The sequence below is a fragment of the Candida metapsilosis genome (assembly GCF_017655625.1).
Source record: "Candida metapsilosis strain BP57 chromosome Unknown scaffold2, whole genome shotgun sequence".
Taxonomy (NCBI): Eukaryota; Fungi; Ascomycota; class Pichiomycetes; order Serinales; family Debaryomycetaceae; genus Lodderomyces; species Lodderomyces metapsilosis.
Genome location: NW_027138160.1, coordinates 1,227,222 through 1,248,623, shown reverse-complemented (window position 1 = coordinate 1,248,623; position 21,402 = coordinate 1,227,222). Strand labels below are relative to the sequence as shown.

Genomic DNA, 21,402 nt, shown 5'->3' with positions numbered 1-21,402 from the left:
TTGAGGGTAACAAGTATCACTTCCCGTCACTTGAGTTAATTGCAAAACAATTAGGTTTGCATCGTAACTATTTACCTGAGTTGAAAAGAATCAAAAGTGATCTTGTTGATCGCGCAAAAGAATATCTAAAAGTATCATTGAAGAACGAAAAGAAAATTAAAAAATTTAAAGTCGTCAAGATGGGGAGATAAGAAGATGAAAAAGAGCTTGAGGCTTGCAATCAAGAGAGAGAAGAAGAAGAATAAGGCAAGGAAAGAGAGGAAAATCAAACGGAAACTTACTTCTAAAAGAAGTAAGTAAGTTTCATCTGATATCGCTATTTTGTGCTCTTTTTATTTATAGTCTATCGTTTTTCGCAACAATTAATTTTAATTTTAAATAATTTTTTAGCTTCAATGTAACATAATACGTAGTGTAAACTCTGTCCTGTAAGTTGTTCTTATTACATTAGATGATCAGATATCTATGTGGCACTCATTACATTGGTTGAATATGATACTTTTATTTTGGCGGGGAACAGTGGATTTTCTTATCACACCCAATGATATCATTTAGGTTGCAGAAACTACGAAAAGTAATGACCCTTTTGATTTACGAAACCACGGTAATTCTTGCATTTTGCCATTCAAATGGCTGCAATTGGCGTTACATTCTTTAATTTAGTGTAAAAATAAGCAACAAACAGTGGTCTCTCTTCCCCTCTTCTTACTAAACATTGCCGTACCGACAAGAATATAAATAAGTAGCGCATTTCCTCTCAAAAGTTTTTAAGTGGCTTGACTTTTGGAAACCATTTATGGTATGTATCTTCAAAGCAAATAACTCATAAGCAGGTTCTATTCACTATCAGGTCTATTAGAGATCCCCACAAACCGCCTTGGGAGTGGGAAGGGCTTTCACGAGCCTAGACAGCTCCTATAAGGATCGCCAGGCTGGTCATCCTTGGTGCCACATGGGTAGGTGCAAACAAAGTGCAATTGGCACAGTTTTTGCTCGAGATTACACAGCGGCGTTCAAACCTCCCACGCGTGGGGGTTTGTTAGACATAAAAGAGTTCGTTGGGGGGTTCATGATGGGTCGAGGTAGGCTGACCCAAACTAGCCTAGCCATTGCAGCGACGGTGAGGCGTCGTCTTGTAAAGGGTCGCTTTTGTTTTTTTTTTTACCCCCGGTGGTGGGATTTTGCTGGTGTTGAAAGCTGCTGAAAAAAAGCCGGGGGTTAGGGGGGTTTGTTTGCGGCTCAGAAAAAAACGGGGACATTTTTTGTGGCGGGAAAGAGGGAGGAGGAGGGTATTTTCCGCCGTTTGTGGAATCCCGCCAGAGAGTGAGAAAGTTTCTACAAAAAGGCGTCTGTCTTATCTAAAATGCATCATCAGGTATCTCTATTTCATCATTTGGTTCTTTTGGCTCTTGTGCTTCACTCCATTGCGTAACGTCGTCAATATAACTCAATATATTCTCAACACTCTTGCTATCTTTCGAACAATCCAAAGCAAGAAATTGAACCATACCAAAATCATCAATCAAATTGGCTATACTCTTGGTCAACCTAGCAAATTTAGGATTTATCTCATCTTCTTCTTGTTGCTTTGCCAATAAATACGGATCTGGATTTAAAAATTGTTTCAACTTGCGTTTCGATACTTCATCTTTAATCAAATCAATCTTGGACAAGATATTAATATGAGGCAACTCGAGCAAAATCATGGCTGACATGGCACTCAATGCACCACTGAAAAATTTAGACGAATCAATAATAAATGAAGACTCCAATAAATAACAAGCACATAAATTAAACCCCAAACTCAACTTCAAATGATTAACAATCGTCGGCACGACTGGAACATGAGTATACAATTCAATTTGTCCCGGCATATCAAATATGAGATACTCATCATTATAATCACCAATTTCCTCATCTAACCAATCCAAATTCTGCAACAAGTATTCAAAACAATAAATCAACCCACCGTTAGGACCCAAGTCTAATTCTTCCATTACGTCTTGTAACGAGATTAGATCTCGGATATCTATGGTGAATTCAAATTCAGTTGGCTCGGCAGCGGGGTCTAGGTTGACGATGTGGGCTCGACGGCCAATTGATTGCATATGGGCGATTATCGAGTTGCAAAATGTTGATTTGCCGGCTCCGGCTGGACCCATTACTAATACCCCTGTTCGTGACATATCTGTAATACAATTCTATAAGTGTGGTTGATATAAGATGAAAGTGGATGTGTATTTAGATTTGTAATGGTATCCTAGTAGGTTCAGTTTGATGTAGAACTGATGAAGTTGATTAGTGATGAGGTGAAAGGCAAAAAAAGAAAAAAGACACAACAGAAATATGTCACGACATTGAAAATGCGACACTGATGTTCCTTACAGATTGCAAAATTAAACCGAAGCTTACCTTTACCCCTAATATTACAATTCATCGTATCTATAAATAAAAACTACCCTCACACCTACTGTTCTCCCCCTCACTTCTTCCTCCTACACCAACAATCATCATAATCATTCTCAACTTGAACCATCACATCAGAACTAAACAAATTCCCATTCCCATTCCCATTCCCACCACCACTAGCATCGCCAAACAACCGCTCAATTTGCTTCTTTATATACCACCCATTTTCACCCCGATATATCTGTACATGAATATACCCATTGATCTTGGCATCATCACTCCCACTAGGCCAAAATCGTGGAGTAGTAAATGATTTCACACCTTTAACATGTGATATTTCATGCAACGTGTTGCGAATTATTGATTCTTGACGTGGTGGAATTTGAAGTAGGAGGCTTGATGCGGTTGATTTGATTAATGGGATTGCTGATGCGAGGATCAAGGTTGCGATAATGAAGGATGCAATGGGATCGAAGCCTTGCCAGTGGAATAAATAGGTCAAGATTGTGGATATCACGACTCCTACTGATCCTAATGCATCAGCTAATATGTGGAGGAATATACCTCTCATGTTATCATTAACTGATGAATCATCATCATCGTTTGCACTGTGTGAAGTAGATGAGTGGTGACTATGCAGATGCAGAGAGTCATGTTGTGGTGAACCTGCATGACTATGACTATGTCCATGTGAGTGTCCATGTGAATGCCCATGAGTATGGCCATGATTGAACGCAAACACGCCCACTAGATTAACCAACAACCCAAGCACGGAAACCACAATCAATTCATTCGTCCGTTGCAAATGCACCGGGTTAATCAATCTCCCCACAGCTTCAAACATGATTGAACCACTAATTCCAATTAATAAAGTGGCATTAGTGAAACCAGCCAAATTTTCCAAATGGTACCACCCAAGAGGGAAGTTCAGTTCATTATCTATGGGCTTTTTCGATAATACACCTGCAATGAGTCCCAATGCTAGGGATAAACAGTCTAGTAACATGTGTAATGAATCCGATAAGAGACCAAGTGATTTTGATCTGAATGAATAAAGGAATTGAATAATCATGAAGCTGGCGTTGAGGAGTAGGAAGTTGAATATTGCTCTCGTATCTTGATGTTTCACAACTTGTGATAAGATTGAAGAGGACGGTACAGTTGCAGTCGCAGTCGCAGTCGCAGTTGTCGTGCCTCCTTCGTTTCCATTTTGATATAATCTAAACCGTTGGCTTGACTTCAAACCAGGCACAATCAACAACGTCAACAATACATCTCCCAAACACCGCCAAACACTGAATTGTTGAAACACAACATACTTCAACACACAATTGACCAAACTTAAACCCATGAAGAACATCACAACCATTTGAAGTCCATCTTTACTGTTATTTTTCAATTGTGGAAACTCTTGAAATGTAACTAGACTAATTGTAAACGTAATCAAGTTGACACCAATCATACTGAAATTGATACCGTTGCTCAAAAACAACCAAATTAAGCCACCTAGTGTTGAAGTGAATAAAATCACAGTCTTATCTAACCGTGGTTGAATAGACGCCTTATCCACACCTCGCAATACCGCAAAACCCATGACAATTAAACCATACCCCAAACAAACCATCAATTTAGGCCATTCCGTATGATATGCTCTAGAGCTCAGTACTAACAAATCAAGCAACAATAATGATGGGGTATAGACATTGAACAAGTTCAAATAAAGTCCAAACACAATCAAACTGCATCGTTCAAAAGGGAGGAAAATTGTAGATGATAGAATCAAGGTAATTGATAGATAAACTTTGGTTGAATTGGTCACTGACTTGACATTTGATTCGGTTGATGGTTGAGTGGTTTCATTGGGGATGATTTTCAACCATTGAGCGCAATATATGACAAATAGTATCGTCAGACTTGTAGCAATAGTTACTGGAATTTGCAGCAATAGCAGTGGTGCTTCAGAAATAGCCAGTTCATCCGCAACAGGCGTGCTTGTCGATGCTGGTGTTGCTAAAATTAGACCTTGCGAGATAAATACAATTGGATACGCAATTAATAACGGTAGCGAAGTTGTCAAAAGCAGACCAATTGAGGATGTAGTTGATGAGATTGATGAAGGTAGGTTGAGTTTTGGTGTGAGTTTGGAATAGGGCAGATTCGTCTTGTAATTGTACGGTACTTCTAGCTGTTCCATGGTTTAATATAACAAGAGAAAAATTTGATGATGAATCCTGAAATCCTCTGTGTTTTCACTCTAATGTCTGAACTGTCTATCTATGCAGTCTGGTGTATGAGCTGTCAGTCTGTTTTTTTTGATATCCTCTTTGATAACCACTTGAGTTGTGTTTTGTTGATGAAAAAAAAGTTTTATTTTTGCAAATGACGCGTGTCTAGATGAAACACTCAAAAGAATCACTCTTACTTTCATCCACCCTACATCGACCTCTACGTTTCTTATTCTCACTTGTTTAGTGTAAATCTATTATCTATAAACTCTATCTTTATTATAAATAGGCTTGAAATTTTGTTATCATTCTTTTTCATTTCATTTTGCAATCATCACTCCATTATCTATTTATTTGATCATCTATTGAACAGTAAATTGTTCAACATCAAACTTCTTTGGTGAAATACCCATATTAGCAATATACTTGACTGCATCTTTTCTCATTTTTTCCTTAGTTGAATCATCCCATTTCAATTCTTTACTCATGATTTCAACAACTCCATCAACAGCAGAAAGAGCTTCTCTAGCATTCAAAAATGCCAATCTGGTTCTTCTGGCAAGGAAATCGGTGGGGGTTCTTGGATATTCGTATTTCAAAGAGTACAACAATTCAGCAATGGTGAATGGTTCATCAAATGATTGATAACTCAATTGGTTGTCTGGTGAGGCTTGAGATACACTAGGGATGAATTCCTTGTTGGCTGCTAATGTGATTGGCAACTTGTTGAAATCACTAGCAGCATACAAATCCAAAATCATAGCGGAACGTGATCCATAATTGTGAGATAAATGTTTGGCCAATTTCAATGGAATCTTGTATTCATGAATCAATCTAGCTGAGTAATTCTTGGAGTAATCATCACCACCAATCAAAATAAGATCATTGGTTTGACATGGTTTGATATTCTTTCCAGCAAAATCAAAATGGTCAACGACATAGTCAATAGTTTCTTGAGCCATTTCTCTGTAGGTGGTCCATTTACCACCAGAGATGGTGACTAATCCAGTTTCTGATTCCAACAACAAGTGTGATCTAACTAAACCTTCAGTTGAGCCTGAATCTTCTTGTCCTTTGGGGACAGTTCTTGGGTCTCTAACTAATGGTCTAATACCTGACCAAGCTGACAAGACATCGGTTCTTTCAATTGGGAAAACCAAGTATTTTTGCATTTCATTGATAATATCTTGAATATCCTCTTCAGTTGGAATTGGATTTTCAGGAACATATTTAACAGGAGTATCAGTAGTACCAGCCAAAACTTTTCCTTGCCATGGCAAAAAGAACATAACTCTACCATCAGCAGTTGAAGGATCTAATAAACCGATATTTTGTGGACAATAGTACTCTGGCAAAACAATGTGGACACCACTTGATGGAACAACCATTCTTGGCTTTTGAGGAGTCTTTGGTGGCAATCCTTGTGGATCTTCATCCATTTCCAAAATACTATCAGCAAAAGGACCAGTAGCGTTAACAATTGAAGTAGCTTTCAATTCATATTGCTTGTTAGTTTCCAAATCAGTAGCTTTAACACCATACAATTTACCTTTATCATCCTTCAATAATTGATCAACATTGAAATAATTCAATACAGTAGCACCGTGTTCAATAGCAGTAATGGCCAAAGTAGCATTCATTCTAGTATCATTAAAAGATCCATCATGGTAAACACATGCAGCTTTCAAGTTGGAAACATCCATCATTGGAGCAATAGCAGCAGCTTGTTCTTTACTGAAAATGGTTGAGTTTCTCAAGTTTTGTTTTCCAGCAAACCAATCATACATTTTACAACCAGCAAAGAAATAAGGAACTTGCCAATAATTGTAAACAGGAATCATAATTGGTAAAACCGAACACAAGTGAGGAGCAGTTCTCAACATATTACCTCTTTCATTCAAAGCTTCAATAACTAAATCCAATTGGGCTTTCGATAATTGGAAAATGGCCTTTTCCAAATATCTAACACCACCATGGGCCATCTTGGTAGATTTGGAAGAAGTACCACATCCAAAATCGGTTCTTTCCAATAAACATACATTTAATCCACGAGTGGCTGCATCAACTGCACATCCAGATCCAACTGCACCACCACCGATAACCAACACATCAAACTTCTTTTCTGGAGTTAATCTCGATACTAATTCTTCACGTGTTGGTGGTTCTGGGTAATCCTTCTTCAAAGGTTTGTAAGATGAAGCGATTTGAGCTGGTTTTTTAGGTTGGATGAAATCTAAATAAATGATTGTACTTCCTGCAACTGCACCTAAAGCTAGAGATGCTTTACCCGCTGCTGATTTGAAAAATCTTGACATATTTGCGGCTGTGTAAGTAGTAGTGACTTCTCAGTTTTGCAAAAGAAAAGGAAAAGTAAATGAAATTAATGAATAGTTTGTGGACAAAAGAATGAAATCGTTGATTCTTCTTATGAAATTTTTTTTTTTGGTTTAAAACTGGGAGAAAGGAAGTTCTTCTTCTATGTCCTGCAGCGTTTAAAATTCTTTAAACAATTTTTCCGTGGTTGAAAAAAAGAAAACAAATGTGTAGCAATCAATTAAAATCTGTACAGTAGAAACAGACAGGAAGAACGGGTTTAGTTTGAATAGAAACTGAAAGATGGAAAGAAAAGAGAAAGAAAGTAAAGTAAAGTAAAGTAAAGTAATTTATGTCCAGTTTCGAAGGTATTTAAATATTTATGATTGGACATTTATTGTTTCCAATGGAATCCTGTAAAAACGGTTAAAAATAAAAATAAAAAAAATAAACAGCAAAAAAAAGATGAACAAGCAGAGGCTACTACTGCTTTGTATAACGTGGTTGCTTGCAGGTTGTCTTTGTGTCAGTGTCTAAGCGGACAATCGCAACCTTAACAGCCAAACAAAAATTTTTTTTTTTTGCATTTGGCGCTTAGATCTAATTCTACCGAGACCTAAGCACTGGCAAACGTAGTTTAGTTCGAGGAGCTTATACGCCACTATTGCAACGGAGATCCAGCTTCCGTTGTGACAGAACCAAGTAATCTTTCTCCAGAGAGAGAACAAAAAGAAAAGAGACTCTTGTCAAATCCCATCCCCACCCCCCGTGCCTCGGCATTGGAGAAAAGAAAAAAATTACACAAATATGTACACAAAACGCTCTGCGACATATGATTTGATTTCAATGCATGCCTCGTGGTGGGCGAACAAAACACCTAAACGCGGCTTTGCAAGAGCAGAGCAGGGCAGAGGCGGGAGATGTACGCATAAGGTGACCATTACCTAGTGCGTATATGGATGAAACAAACGATGTCAAGATATTTCCACCCTGACATGGATTGAAGAAAAAAAAAAAGCTTAAACTAAGGTTTGTTTTTTTGCAATTTGATTGCTATTGTCGTGTGTCTTTGTAGGCAGTGTCAATAAACTTGAAACAATGTACACGACATCAATTCAACACGGAATTCAGATATAAAAACCACTTGGCCATACGTTTGACTCACGACAAAAGAAACGCAAAATGAGATAGAAGAAAAAATTAGAATGGGTCTTCTTTGGCGTCGAGCGAAAGATCATGTTTACTTTTATGCGCTGTTTTAACTTGAACGGCTGCCAAATGCTATACCCCTCTTTATCGATCTTATAAATCGTTGCCAGATGGAGAATGGATCCTGATTTCGTCATGCCACTTTTTTTTTATCCAAGGCGTTGTTGTTTTCCTATAGATACTTGGAAATGTAAGTTGTAATTCCTCGGAAAGATTTTTGGAAAGATGATGGTTTAAGGAGTAACAAAACCAAAAAAACTACGCATTACATCTGGAACTTCTGTTTATTCAAATGCAACTTTAAAATCAGAAAAATCACATGCTACAGTTTGAACACTTTATCAAAATGCACGGCAATGAACAAACTCTTCTAACTATTCGTTTCGCCGAATGGAGTCTAGAGGTTTAAGTGAATATTGTGTGACTCTCTCACTCACTCTCTTTCTCTTTCTTCCCCGGGTTTTTGTTCATCTCTCCGAATGGAGTCTATTGTTTGGCTGGAGTCTATTGTTTTTGTAGTAGAAAAGTACTGTATATAAGTAGCTTTACAAAAAAGAGAGATTCTTATTTTATTGCTGCTGCATTTTGTGTAAAGTTGCAATTTAGCCGAGGTTGAATTTAACAATAAAACCAAAGAGGTACATAGATCATCAAAGAACAACAAACGCGTGTTTCTTTGCGTTTAATGTCAGCAGTTGAGCTCAAACGATTCTAATAAAGGGAGTAAACGATAGAAACCGCCTTACTTCTTGTTTGTGATGCAAAACTCAAAAAGATCAACATGACTGTGTGTATAATTTCACAAAGTATTTTCAGTTTCTTGACATGTTATAGTGTCAAAATGAGAAATAGGCGTTTAGGTAAGATTAAAATAGCTCGAAACTGTTTCAGAGGTGTTCCAAAGTGGTATTTCTATTATTTATGCAAAAATTTGCAGCAACACTTTTGATAAAATTAATACTTAAGTCAATTTTTAAAGAGAAGTTGTATTAGTAAGTTTCCTTGTTTCTACTCTCTATCGAATAAGAATAGAATCATCCTACTATTCACCATATAAGTCATTGCTATTATAAATGTTGGGCTGGCTATATAGTTTGCATAATCAAAAGTTCTGCACTGATCTGACGTGTTTCCGTTTTTGATCAAAAGTACACGTCAAAAGATTTCTCCAACAAAAAAGTTCAATTTCCAAGACTCACTTTGAGCTCATTGCTAACTCGTTGCTATATTCATCTGCTACTACAGCTCCCCCCAAATGTCTAGCTCTAATCATCAGGAAGTTCTTAGTCAATTCAAAGTCATAGCTGGTTTAGAATCAGATGACTCACCTAGTGACACTGATGACAAGATTCATCGTCTACTAACAGTCCATGATCATGATTTAAACAATGCAATATTAACATACTTGGAATCAGGCTTTGACACAGTTGAGTCAACTACTACGAATGGCTCTGCTATAGGCGCAAGCTCAGCGATTGACGCCAGAGAGATTGAAGATATTGGTGGCACTAGTGACAATTACCAAGAAGATGGAGGCGTAGGGGAACTAATACACCGATCAGCGTCCACAAGAACAAGAAATGAATATGTCAATCTACAAAGCCAAATGTTTCTCAACTCGCTTATGCCTCGATTACCCAAAGCACCTCAAATATCTACTCGATGGCAGTTGGATGTGGGAATTCATAGCTCACTTATTCATGAAAGAGAGGAGAGAGAAAAGCGTGAAGCTTCAGAAAAGAAGGAATTGGAAGATGATAGTGCCACTGAGCAGAGTAATGAAGTGGCGAGCGATTCATCTAGCATGAACCTGAATACAAACCGCAGTTCCAACTCAATTTTAAACACTTTGTGGTTTATCTTGTTGATTGTACCAAAAAACTTTCTTCTGGTGATTATCAATTCTATTAAATTCTTTTTTGGGTTTGGATGGAGTAATAGTGATGGAAATGACAACAATTTCAAACTCAATAAGCCATTTGATTTTGATAATTTTCATCCTGATTATTCATACTTGTCTGAATTGAATGGAGACGTGCAACTGGATCAACGTAATCCACTTGACTGGTATGAAATAACCGAATCAGGATTCAATGAACTTCATTCGCATTGTCAACAAGAATACGATTGGTTATTCGTTGTTTTAACTAATGATTCAATTGAGTGTACCAATTTCATCCATAAGCTACTCAAAAATTCCCTTTTCAAAAAATCATTCAATAAAACAGATGGTACTTATAAATCGGCAAAGTTGTATTTCGCCAATATCGATCATTCACCTGAAGCTTGGGAAATTGGTCAAACTTACAAGATCAAAAAGACACCATATGTAATGCTTGTTGCTAATGTGTCACCAAGTCCTGATATTATGGCTTCAATTTCAGTTGTTTACAAATCAAACTTGTCGAAGCAGTTTATTATGGATGATGAAGTAAATTTGACAGTTTTGAAAATTGCCAAATATTTGGCCAAAAATGTTGAAAAGTATAATCCTCAATTAGTGGCTGCTAGATACGATAAACAAGAGACTGATTTCAGTCGATTAATTAGACAACAACAAGATGATGCATATACCCAATCATTGCTCAAAGATAAGATAAAGAAGCAGAAACGTGATGAAGAATTGCGTTTGAAACAAGAGGCTGAACTTTTAACCAAATTAAGACGTTGGTTTCTTTTCAACTTGATTAAAGAAAATCATATTGACACTTTAACTAGCTCAACTGCTGCGTTACGAGTGGCTGTTAAACTACCTAGCGGCAAACGCTTAATTGAACAGTTTAACAACTCAATTACAATTTTACAGTTTTTCATTTACATTGAACTTAAATTGTTTATTGAGGAAGTCACACTGGAATTGAACCATGCTAATGAGAATTGGTTACAGGATGAAGCAACTATCGACGAATTGATTCTGGAATTGAACCAAACTTTGTCAGAAGAGCACAAATCTAAGTACGAAAACGTTCATGACTACTATTTGAACAATCCATTCAAATTTGAAGTTGTACAACCGTATCCTAAAAAGGTTATTGCTTGTGATTCGCAATTGACAATTGGACAAGTGCCAGAATTTAAAGGTGCTAATTTCTTGGTTGAGTATATAGTTGAGGAAGAAGATGAAGGGGAGGAAGAAGAGGATTAGTTGAAGTACTTCATGAATGCACGTTTTTCTGGATTGAACGCTTCTATTGGCCTGTAATTAAAATCTCTGACACTACTTCCATTCCTCTATAATAATCCGAATCATCCCTTGCTAACTGAAAGAGCGCCAATTCACTCTAGAGGTTTTGTTGAATCTACATCCCACCATGTGGTAAACACAATACAACACTTTTAACACATTTATTATAAATATAGAACTTTGGTACAATAGAGTGGTACTCATCCACATACATGCTAAAAACCACTACCACGGTATATTGCCAGAAGTCTTGCATATACATTTGCTAGGCCTACACACGTGGCCTTAATCCGCAAGAATGGATACCCATATCGGGAAGAGAATGTCCCTTATAATTTTCAGCCATTGCGTTTTACTCATCGATGATTATTCCTTTTATCTATCTCACTACCCACACCCTCCTTACTTAAAATTATGGAGCTAGTGGGGAAATTAGATAAAGGAACCATCCCTTGATACATTTCCATCATCAGCTATAGCAAGGTATAGCAATGATGAAAACGCCTTATCAACAGATGTGAGTCCGAATCGAGTGAGCGCATGACATTGGTTCTATCTCATCAACAAGTGTATAACAACTAACAATTTAATCGAAAGCTACCACGGACGCCAAAAGCGAGTTGAAGAAAAGAAGGGGAATTCATATATTTTTGTTGATTTGTTTTTGTTTTTGTTTTTGTTTTTGTTTTTGTTTTTGTTTTTCTGTCTGTCGATTGTCAATGTCGTAAACTATATACAATCCGACATTAGATTCTCTTTTTTTTTTTACGACACTGCAAAAAAGAAAGAAAGGAAAGATTTTCTTCATGAAGAAAACCATCGAAGAAACAGACTTAGAAGAAAACTCATCAAACAAATCAACTTACACTACAGCACTTCCCAAAAATGGTACAAATAAGTGAAGTTTCAGACAAATCAGCAACCACCCCAGCATCAGCCTCCAAGGAAAACAGAACTGCTGCTCACACCCACATCAAAGGACTCGGCTTAAACGAGCATGGAATTGCCAAACCAATTGAAGGTGGATTCGTAGGCCAACAAGATGCGCGTGAAGCATGTGGAATAATAGTTGATTTAATCAAGAGTAAGAAAATGTCAGGTAAAGCCGTTTTAATTGCTGGTCCACCAGCCACTGGTAAAACGGCATTGGCATTGGCAGTATCACAAGAATTGGGTCCAAAAGTGCCATTTTGTCCTATTGTTGGGCTGGAATTGTATTCAGCTGAAGTTAAAAAGACTAGTGCATTGATGGAGAATTTCAGAAAGGCCATTGGGTTAAGAATTAAAGAAACTAAGGAAGTTTATGAAGGTGAAGTTATTGAATTGACTCCAGAAGAAGCAGAGAATCCATTGGGTGGATATGGTAAAACTATAAGTCATGTAATTGTTGGATTGAAAACAGCAAAGGGAACAAAGAATTTACGATTAGATCCAAGTATCTATGAATCGCTACAAAAAGAACGTGTTGCCGTTGGAGATGTCATTTATATCGAATCAAACACTGGTGCAGTTAAACGTGTTGGTAGATCAGATGCATATGCTACTGAATTTGATTTAGAAGCTGAAGAATACGTGCCACTTCCAAAGGGGGAAGTACACAAGAAGAAGGAAATTGTTCAAGATGTCACATTACACGATTTGGACGTAGCCAATGCTAGACCTCAAGGTGGACAAGATGTATTGAGTATGATGGGTCAATTATTGAAACCTAAAAAGACGGAAATCACTGATAAATTACGCAGTGAAGTTAATAAAGTTGTTTCGAAATATATCGATCAAGGAATAGCTGAATTGATTCCGGGAGTATTGTTTATTGATGAAGTCAATATGTTGGATTTGGAAATTTTCACTTATTTAAATAAAGCATTGGAGAGTAATATTGCACCAATTGTCATATTAGCTTCAAATAGAGGTTTAACTACAGTTAAAGGCTCAGATGACTTGTCAATTAAAGCACCTCATGGATGCCCACCAGATTTAATTGATCGTTTATTGATTGTTAGAACTTTACCATATAATCAAGATGAAATCAAGACGATTATCACCAAGAGAGCCAATTTGGAGAATTTAACATTAAGTGATGATGCATTGAACAAGTTGAGTCAAGATGGTATAAGAACTTCATTAAGATATGCTTTACAATTGTTGACTCCAGCTGGTATATTGAGCTCCATTGCTGGTCGTTCAAATGTTGAGTTGCAAGATGTTGAAGAATGTGAGTTGTTGTTTTTAGATTCAAGAAGATCAACCAAAGTGTTGAATGAATCAAAGACATTTCTTTAGGGGGAAAAAGTGTGTATTATAATATAGAATAAGCGTCGCTCATCTATCTATCTACTATTTGTACCTAATTCTTGCTCAATTGCTCACATTCTTTCAAAAACTCAGTCGCCGAAAGAATATCGGTACTTCCGTAAATGACATTAAACTTGCCCTTTTCTCCAAGTCCAACACCACCACCACCAGCACCTGCAGAACCGCTGTTACCGGCACCTGCAGCACCACCACCAGCGCCACCACCATTTCTACCAGATTCTCCATCTCCATGTTGACCACTCCATTCAGTCAAGTTGACATACTCTAAATAGTTTCCCCCACCAACAACAAACACAATCAGGTCACTATACGATTGTCTCTTTGGTGGTTTTGAATGTCCACCACCTCTCGACTTTGGATCGAAATATAAATACTCATCAGTCAAGCTGATGGATTGTTGGTTGGAATTGGTTGGATCCATAATTGCTTCCACAATCTTTGTAATGGGAAGTAAGTTACGTTCAGGTATGAAATTTTTAATTTTTGATGCTATCGAACTTAACCCCTCTGATATACGACCTTCTGTCAATCCATAAAGTTTAGATGACAACCCACTAAGTAAAGCTGAGGAAGTTTGTGCATTTGAAGATGTAGATGATAAGCCTCCACTGCCACTATGGCTACTGCTGTAGGAATCGGATAGATTGGATAAATTGGCAATCTTCAGATGCTCCTTAAACTTCAAAATGTACTCATATGCTGACATGTCCAAGTTGGGATAATGTTGAAGCAAGATTGACTTGACCTTGGATATGTAGTCTGGTGATAAGTGGTCACTAACAAGAGTCAATATAATCAATGTACGTAATTTATCCAACGATGTATCTTGCTTGGCATCGTCATTATTTAACAACTCCATAAACTCTTTCAATATCTTTGTATCGTTGTGATTTCCACCGGCATTTTGTTCTATTTCAAAATAGGTGTCCAAATTCTTGGCTTGCAATTCGTTAATCAAATTTGATAAAATATCCATATGCATGTCCAATGTTGCTTTTCTTGCAGTTAATTCGGGTAATTTCTCCACTGCCTGTTGAATATTGGCTGTTGAACTAGTTGAATTATCAATGTCATCTAATGATGTTATTCCCGTTTTGTTGGTGATTTCCTTAGCCTCTTGCTTATAAGAGTTTAATTCAACATCAGCATTCTCAACCACATCAGGGAATGGTAATTGAGCGTACTTGCTCCAAAAGAAATCACGTGGATCAATGTCGTAATTCTTGATTGTTTCTGATTCAACACCATTTGCGTCCTTGGTGATTTTGCGCAATTTGATGGTGTTTCTTTTCAACTGGTAAACATCGCTCACCATACACTGATAAATCCATGAATGAGCAAACATTGATGCCAAGTCAAAGTTTCTGTCCAACAAGATAAGTACAGGACGTTGAGCTAACGCGGCATTATGCTCATTACCCAACAGTTTGGTATTACTCAAGTATTCACGCAATTTCAAATCGAGTTCCTGTGCCACAAATTCAGCAGGACCATGTTGTTGGGCACGTATTATAGGAACAACATCCATGCTTATAATCAATGACAACAATCCATCAGCAATAGTACCCACCAAAGCATGAATTGTTTCTTCTTTAGTTTGTGAAGTGTTGAAAGTTGTGAAAATGTTTGTCAAATTTAAAGAAAACAAATTTGGCTCAGTAACAACAAAATCCAAATATTGATCCCATACTTGTTTTATTCTTGAAGCTTTACCCAGTAATGCAACTTGTTTAGCAAATTCTTCCAACAAATCACGAGGCAAATGTGAGGTAAAATTGATATAATAAGTGTCATATTTATCATCATTCAAATCGTGAATTATAGTACTGATATTTTCCTTGGTAGGTGCAACTAAGTAGATTACAGGCACGTCAGGCAATTTTGAACGTTGTTGGTTAATCAATGAGTGAACAGTGATTCCACAACGTAATAAATCATTCACTCTCAATACCGAAGATAAGATATTTTGTGACTTTTGATCGAGAACGAGTACCTTCCATATAATTTCCTCTGATTTAGAAGCCAAGGTCAAATCTGCAGATCCTTCTTTGTTCAAATGGAGCATGCGTTCTAAAATCGAAATCTGACGATTCCTTAGACTAGGTGAAACTTGCAATGACATGGAAGAGTAGATAGTAGTGTCAATTAGGTGAGTAGTATACACGAATGATGCGTACTTTTGTTGATAGTGTGTTGCAAAACTTTGAATGTTGTGATAGTTTATAAATACGTGGTTGGAATTTTTGAAAAAGCAAAAAGAGAGAGAAAAAAAAAAAAAAAATTAAAGTGAATAAAGGTTGACTTCCTAAACAGGAAATATGCACACAGGAAACACTAAACATGCTAATATCGATACACTAAATACTATAAACACAAAATAACCACATCAACAAAAGTGCAAAAAAGTAATAATTCTAGAAAATACAATGGTGAACCGGATTGGCCACCATTATTGAAGAAGTGAAAATGAAATCATAAAAGTCTAAACTTCTAACCACTTCCACCCGGACAGATCGTCACATCTACTGAGATCTGTACTCAACAATTCCTCTCAAGACTTTAATTCTACCATAAATTTCATGCTCTATGGTATTTTCATCCTCTTTTTGGTCCTTAGGTTTATTCTTGTGTTCTGTTCCTGGCTTTGGCCAAACACAATTCAATCCCAATCTTGAACACTCAGTACATTTTGGTCTTGTTTCACAGCACCTCTTTTTCCTTTGACGACAAGTAAGACATCCCAAACGCGATCTGCGCGTCACTTGTTTTGGACCTTGAGCTCTTGATGGAGCAGTAGCTGTGGCCGGATTAGGTGGACTTTGTTGATATGGAAGAGGAATTGAATTTGCAGCATGATGTGGAATAGGTGGTGGTGGTGCCACATTGTTTCCACTTGCTTGAGGATTGTAGGGACTCTGCTGCAATGTGGTATCTTTCTTTGCCCGAGGCTTTCTACCTGGCTTCTTTTTTTCTCCTGTTGCTTTGTCGTCATTAACTTGAGATAGTGGTGGTTGTGGTGGGTAAAACTGTTGATTAGGATTTGGAGGGTAAGGACCCCATTGTTGTGGAGGTTGTCCTTGTCTTTGAGGACCTGCATTGGGTCCTGGTCCAGGTTGGTAGCTAGGATCTTGACCTGGGTAGGGTTGAGGACCAGGAGGACCCACTGGTCCAGGACGTGGCGGCTGTGGTTGCTGCTGCTGCTGCTGCTGCTGCTGGTTAGGGTGAAAGATGTCTTGAGAAAGATAAGTTGGTTGTGGGGGATACTGATGGTAAACTGGTGGCTGTTGTCCATGATACTGCTGTGGCTGTTGTGTTCTTTCGGCGTCCAGTGGATTACCCGATGTTGGTACATATGATGCTGCTGATGCTTTTCTTTCTTGCAAATGCGAATAAGATTGAGTGCCTGCACCACCATTTACATTTGCAGCGGGGTATGGAAAGCCGCCTCCAGCAACACGCGGAGTTTCATTGTAACGCGAAGGAGATGACTGTGTATGAATTTGTTGTTGTTGTTGTTGTTGAAGCTGTTCCTGCTGTTGTTGTTCCTGTTTTGGTTGGCGACGTTGCCGTCTCTTAGTACCTATTGATGCAGTACTCATGTTAAATCTAAATCACCAAAAAAATAAAAAATTATTATAATCACAAATGCAAGGGGACGTAAATAAAAAAAAATAAAAATTTTAAAAAAATTTAATGGACTTGGAAGAAATGTGCAACTGTTTTGGTGAAAAAATGGGAAAAGCAAACAAACTCCTGAAATCTGTAAACCTTCACCGATTTGTTAAAAATAAGGTTTGCGTAGATAAGTCAAAAAAAAAAAAAACAAAACAAAAAAAGAAAAAGTAAAAGAATCCTTTCTTCTAAATTTGCGTTAAACCAAGTGTATTGAGGTGTTTGCTTTTGAGGAACAAAGCAAAATAGATCTTAGCGTGGTGCTTTAAACTTTTGCTATAATTGACAGTTCGTGGAACGGGAGGCAATAATCTGATCTGGTTGAAATTTTTGTGGAGAATGCGACTGATTGGACCCGAACTTCACTTGAGTTAATCACTGGTGCCGTACAATGCAAGGAAATGTAGATTGATATGACTTATACTTTAACTGGTCGTTTAAAGTTTTGTTCTTTTTTTTTTATTTTTTTGCAAAGTAGGTTTGGAAATAGAAAAAGTTTCATGCAGTTTCTTGTTCCACTTCCAGACGTCTTTATATATATATTCTTAAAAAAATTAAAAATTAAGAATAAAATCACAATAAAAATAAAGACAAGGTTTCACCTATTTGTTGGAATGAAAGAAAAAAAGGTAGAAAAAGTTCACAGTTGTGTTTATATTTCCCGTTTTGTGGTGATTTTGAAAAAAAATGTGTGCATTTTTTAGTGAAATTGGGGAGATTATTATAAAAAAACGCAAGATGTCTTATTAAAGTATTTTTGTCATTCCTGGGTGTGCAATACTTATGCAGTGTTAGTGCATAATAACATATGTAGAATGACTAAAATTTAGTAGGTTAGACAATAGTGCTCTCTCAGTATTTTGGGTCTTTGTTCTTTGTTTTTTTTCTTTTCTTAGTATATTCACATGGGTTACAAACCCAGTTTCTTTTAGCAAACAATGGGAAATAGAATGTGTAGTTTTTGTCTATTCTGTGTAATATGTCTTTTCTGTCGTGTAAGTGGATCAAAAAAAGAAGGAATACCTTTTAGAGTATCCAACTTTGTGCCCGAGGGTACCTCTGATCAATCTGATCTTGGAAGGTATACAAAACCTCTTATCAAGCATTATCTTGCGTATGATACTCATATGTTGCAAACACTCGTGTTGACCACATATTGAAGGACTCTCAGTTGCGGAGGTAGCCTAAGTTACGGGTATAGTATCGAATGCGGATATACTCTGTGGGATTATCATAAAGCATTGGCAAGTTTCAATAACTTCCATGATATCTCACTGGTAAAACGGTCTCAAAAGCTGGTATAACGAGGAAGTTCCATTTGAAGTGGAGTTGGTAATTCTGTCGTAAAACAAACTACAATGCAAATTGCTTGAACGTGGGAACTCAATCAAACTCCTCCGCGGATTGTCCCACAAGAGCTAATTTGCGCTCCCGTCGGAGTAAGCTGCTGCCTCTCTATGAAGCAAGCGAGTGAGCATGTATGCATCACACGGCTGGTGTGCCTCCGCTCCTCTAAAGTCTGCAGAGTGGAAAAAGTGTTGCAAAAAAAATAAGAAAATGTTTGACCTGCATTGAATGCATAAATATTACTACACCAAATGAATCAACTGTATTAGAGTGAAACTCGACACTTTTCATCAAAAGTATTCACCTTTCAGCTTTCTATACTACTAGAAGGGCCTAACTCTCACTCTTTATCCTTGTTGAAGTCTTTTCATTATAATATGTGTAAATTTCTCTAGTTAAGTTCTTTGGGGTTGTGGAAAATAAAAAATACTGCATATAAACAAAATTTATATTAATAGATCCTGCATAAAACTATACATCATTCATCATACATATATTACACAAACGTAGTAAATTTTTAGCCATCATGCACACACACACACACTATTTGAGCTATACAGACCAGAACGCACATTGACCATGCTGCTAGCTCAAAACATACTTGTCATACCTTCTAGCAATCCTTCCTAAGTGAAGGAAATATTGGACAATTTAGATTATTTTCCTCTAGTGGACATAAAGAGTAGCTTACATAAATGAGCGATCAATTAAATATAAACCATAGTGCATACAAGACAACAATGAAATACACAAATACACTGAGCAAAAAAGAAGAATGTATTGTGTATTACCCTTTGTACATGATCTATCTCTTGATTTGCTTTTTGATCTTTATTGCTTTAAGGCAATCTTTTTCTCTTTTGTATAAGACACAAAGTGAAATTTCAATTTATTATAACTTTTGAAAAGTACCTTTCTCAACTTTGCATACATCCTTCGACGGCTTTGAAATGCGAAGAACAGCTATCAAGGATAATCGGACTTAAGAGATTAACGGCAATACGGAATGGTTATGAGTCCCATTTTTTTCTCTTAACCTTTTTGGATTTTGCCTGTTGGTTATTTGACCTTTTCTCCTGAGTTCACTCGTAAATATACATCGTGCAAAGAAAAGTCACTGTAAGCAAAGTGTGCAAAAAAAGAAAAAAATAGAAACAGACCCTAATCTGTCAGGCGCCTGACATCAACGTTGTCCGCGCTCTCTTCTCATCAGCCCTTTTTTTCTCTCTTTTTTTCCGTTCTTCCTGTTCCATACTTTTATTTCATAGTGCTGTTAGGCAAGTGACTCAAACGTTTACCATTCTCGAATGGCATCAACTATCTCACTTTTGTGTTTCCTTTATCAACAACACAGGGAATTCTTTTTTTTTAAGCATTGCAACTGTTTTGTGGTTGTTAATTTATGCACGATTATTATTAGATAGCACGTGCGCCTTAAATGATATCTGAGAACTTTTTACGAGGCTGATCTAAACTAAGACCTTACAGAGGAAAACTTCAAAGAGATAAAAACAAAACAGACAGCCAACACTCTTCCAACCCACATATATTCCATTATGCTTTGCTACTTTTGACTGACCGGTTTTCTTTCTTCCTCGTATCCAATTCGTTTAATCTTTCTCTGTAGCACATAACTTTGTTTGTGTATCCAGAACCTACATACTAAAAGAAACCTTCCCTTTCTCTGTCAAAACACTAATTGTTCAGTTTTCAATGGGTTGTCGTTTTTTTTTCCACAAACGCTGTTCTTTACCCCGCCCTATCACAGAATGAGATTTGTAACGAAGGCGTAGTCAATAGGCCAACGGAACAACCAAATTCAATGTATAGCTAACCATTAACGAAGGTACAAAGGATTATGCATAAGGGCCTAGATTGTCTTTTCGAAAAAAAAATCTATTTGTTTATTATTATGGTTAGGCGTCTAAAGTTTTCAAGGCTCAAGTTTGTGTAACTTGGGACGAAGACGAATCATCGGATAATTTCAACAAGGAACAAGCCAGGTGGGGGATCTGGGAGGATCTCTTGGTTTGATTGTGTAACTCGGAAGGGCGGCTAGCGAGTAGGCAAGATTTTTGTACTGCTTTGTCTTATCCGACCACATGACAAAACTTTTTATGAGGAATAGACTGTTATTCTAGTCGAGTTTCTCTTATGCACAAAACTCATTATGAACATGTTTTTATTTTTTGATTGTTTTAGTTGGAAATGTAAAATTGGCGCCGAGTTAGCCAACATATCTATTAATAAACGAGTAAACTTTAGGGGGGTGAAAAATAATAAACAAACAATAGAATTTTAAATATTTCATAAGGCTCCTCTGCGCAGCTGCCTATATGCATAATGTACTAAACTATTTACATAAAGTGACAAAATTACTTCAATTTTCCGGTTACGAGCTTAGATTGCATACCCCACTCCTAAATGGTCAGCGAAATACTAAAATAACAGCAAAGCTAACGCCTCCTATATGACAACCGCCCACCCCCCACCCGCCTTGAAAACATCTGTTTTAGTTTCTTCACCTCATTGGTTTTAAATCAAAATTTTTCTGTGAGAAGTCAACTTTTAGCCGATGGATAATTTTAAAGGGTCTCTCTGATTCATTTTTCTTTTGCGAGGGTATGGTCAGCATTTTCTCATATGGCAAAGCTAACTCGTGTGAGGTTTTCACATTCCAAGATGAAATTCATGAACGACCATTAACCGTTTCTCGATACTATAACT

The 21,402-nt window shown here is 37.1% G+C and overlaps 7 protein-coding genes across 7 annotated transcripts; 2 read left to right on the top strand and 5 right to left on the bottom strand. All coding sequences in view use genetic code 12, as the record gives it.

Moving 5' to 3' along the window:
* Window positions 1-1,358: 1,358 nt before the first annotated feature.
* Window positions 1,359-2,186, bottom strand: I9W82_002031 (putative signal sequence-binding GTPase; the record flags this gene model as incomplete). The annotated part of the gene is made up of 1 exon (XM_067690843.1): window positions 1,359-2,186. The coding sequence occupies one exon, from the start codon at window positions 2,184-2,186 to the stop codon at window positions 1,359-1,361; it is 828 nt and encodes a 275-aa protein (XP_067549267.1).
* A 296-nt stretch (window positions 2,187-2,482) lies between these two features.
* On the bottom strand, window positions 2,483-4,603 carry I9W82_002030 (metal cation transporter; the record flags this gene model as incomplete). The annotated part of the gene is made up of 1 exon (XM_067690842.1): window positions 2,483-4,603. One exon carries the CDS (start codon window positions 4,601-4,603, stop codon window positions 2,483-2,485), a length of 2,121 nt encoding a protein of 706 aa, XP_067549266.1.
* Window positions 4,604-4,996: 393 nt separating this feature from the next.
* Window positions 4,997-6,949, bottom strand: GUT2 (glycerol-3-phosphate dehydrogenase; the record flags this gene model as incomplete). Its single annotated transcript, XM_067690840.1, has 1 exon — window positions 4,997-6,949. The coding sequence occupies one exon, from the start codon at window positions 6,947-6,949 to the stop codon at window positions 4,997-4,999; it is 1,953 nt and encodes a 650-aa protein (XP_067549265.1).
* Window positions 6,950-9,411: 2,462 nt separating this feature from the next.
* I9W82_002028 (uncharacterized protein) lies at window positions 9,412-11,301 on the top strand (the record flags this gene model as incomplete). Its single annotated transcript, XM_067690839.1, has 1 exon — window positions 9,412-11,301. The coding sequence occupies one exon, from the start codon at window positions 9,412-9,414 to the stop codon at window positions 11,299-11,301; it is 1,890 nt and encodes a 629-aa protein (XP_067549264.1).
* A 924-nt stretch (window positions 11,302-12,225) lies between these two features.
* On the top strand, window positions 12,226-13,623 carry I9W82_002027 (RuvB family ATP-dependent DNA helicase pontin; the record flags this gene model as incomplete). Its single annotated transcript, XM_067690838.1, has 1 exon — window positions 12,226-13,623. The coding sequence occupies one exon, from the start codon at window positions 12,226-12,228 to the stop codon at window positions 13,621-13,623; it is 1,398 nt and encodes a 465-aa protein (XP_067549263.1).
* Window positions 13,624-13,687: 64 nt separating this feature from the next.
* On the bottom strand, window positions 13,688-15,778 carry I9W82_002026 (syntaxin-binding protein; the record flags this gene model as incomplete). The annotated part of the gene is made up of 1 exon (XM_067690837.1): window positions 13,688-15,778. The coding sequence occupies one exon, from the start codon at window positions 15,776-15,778 to the stop codon at window positions 13,688-13,690; it is 2,091 nt and encodes a 696-aa protein (XP_067549262.1).
* A 400-nt stretch (window positions 15,779-16,178) lies between these two features.
* On the bottom strand, window positions 16,179-17,255 carry CZF1 (Zn(II)2Cys6 transcription factor CZRF1; the record flags this gene model as incomplete). Its single annotated transcript, XM_067690836.1, has 1 exon — window positions 16,179-17,255. The coding sequence occupies one exon, from the start codon at window positions 17,253-17,255 to the stop codon at window positions 16,179-16,181; it is 1,077 nt and encodes a 358-aa protein (XP_067549261.1).
* Window positions 17,256-21,402: the final 4,147 nt, after the last annotated feature.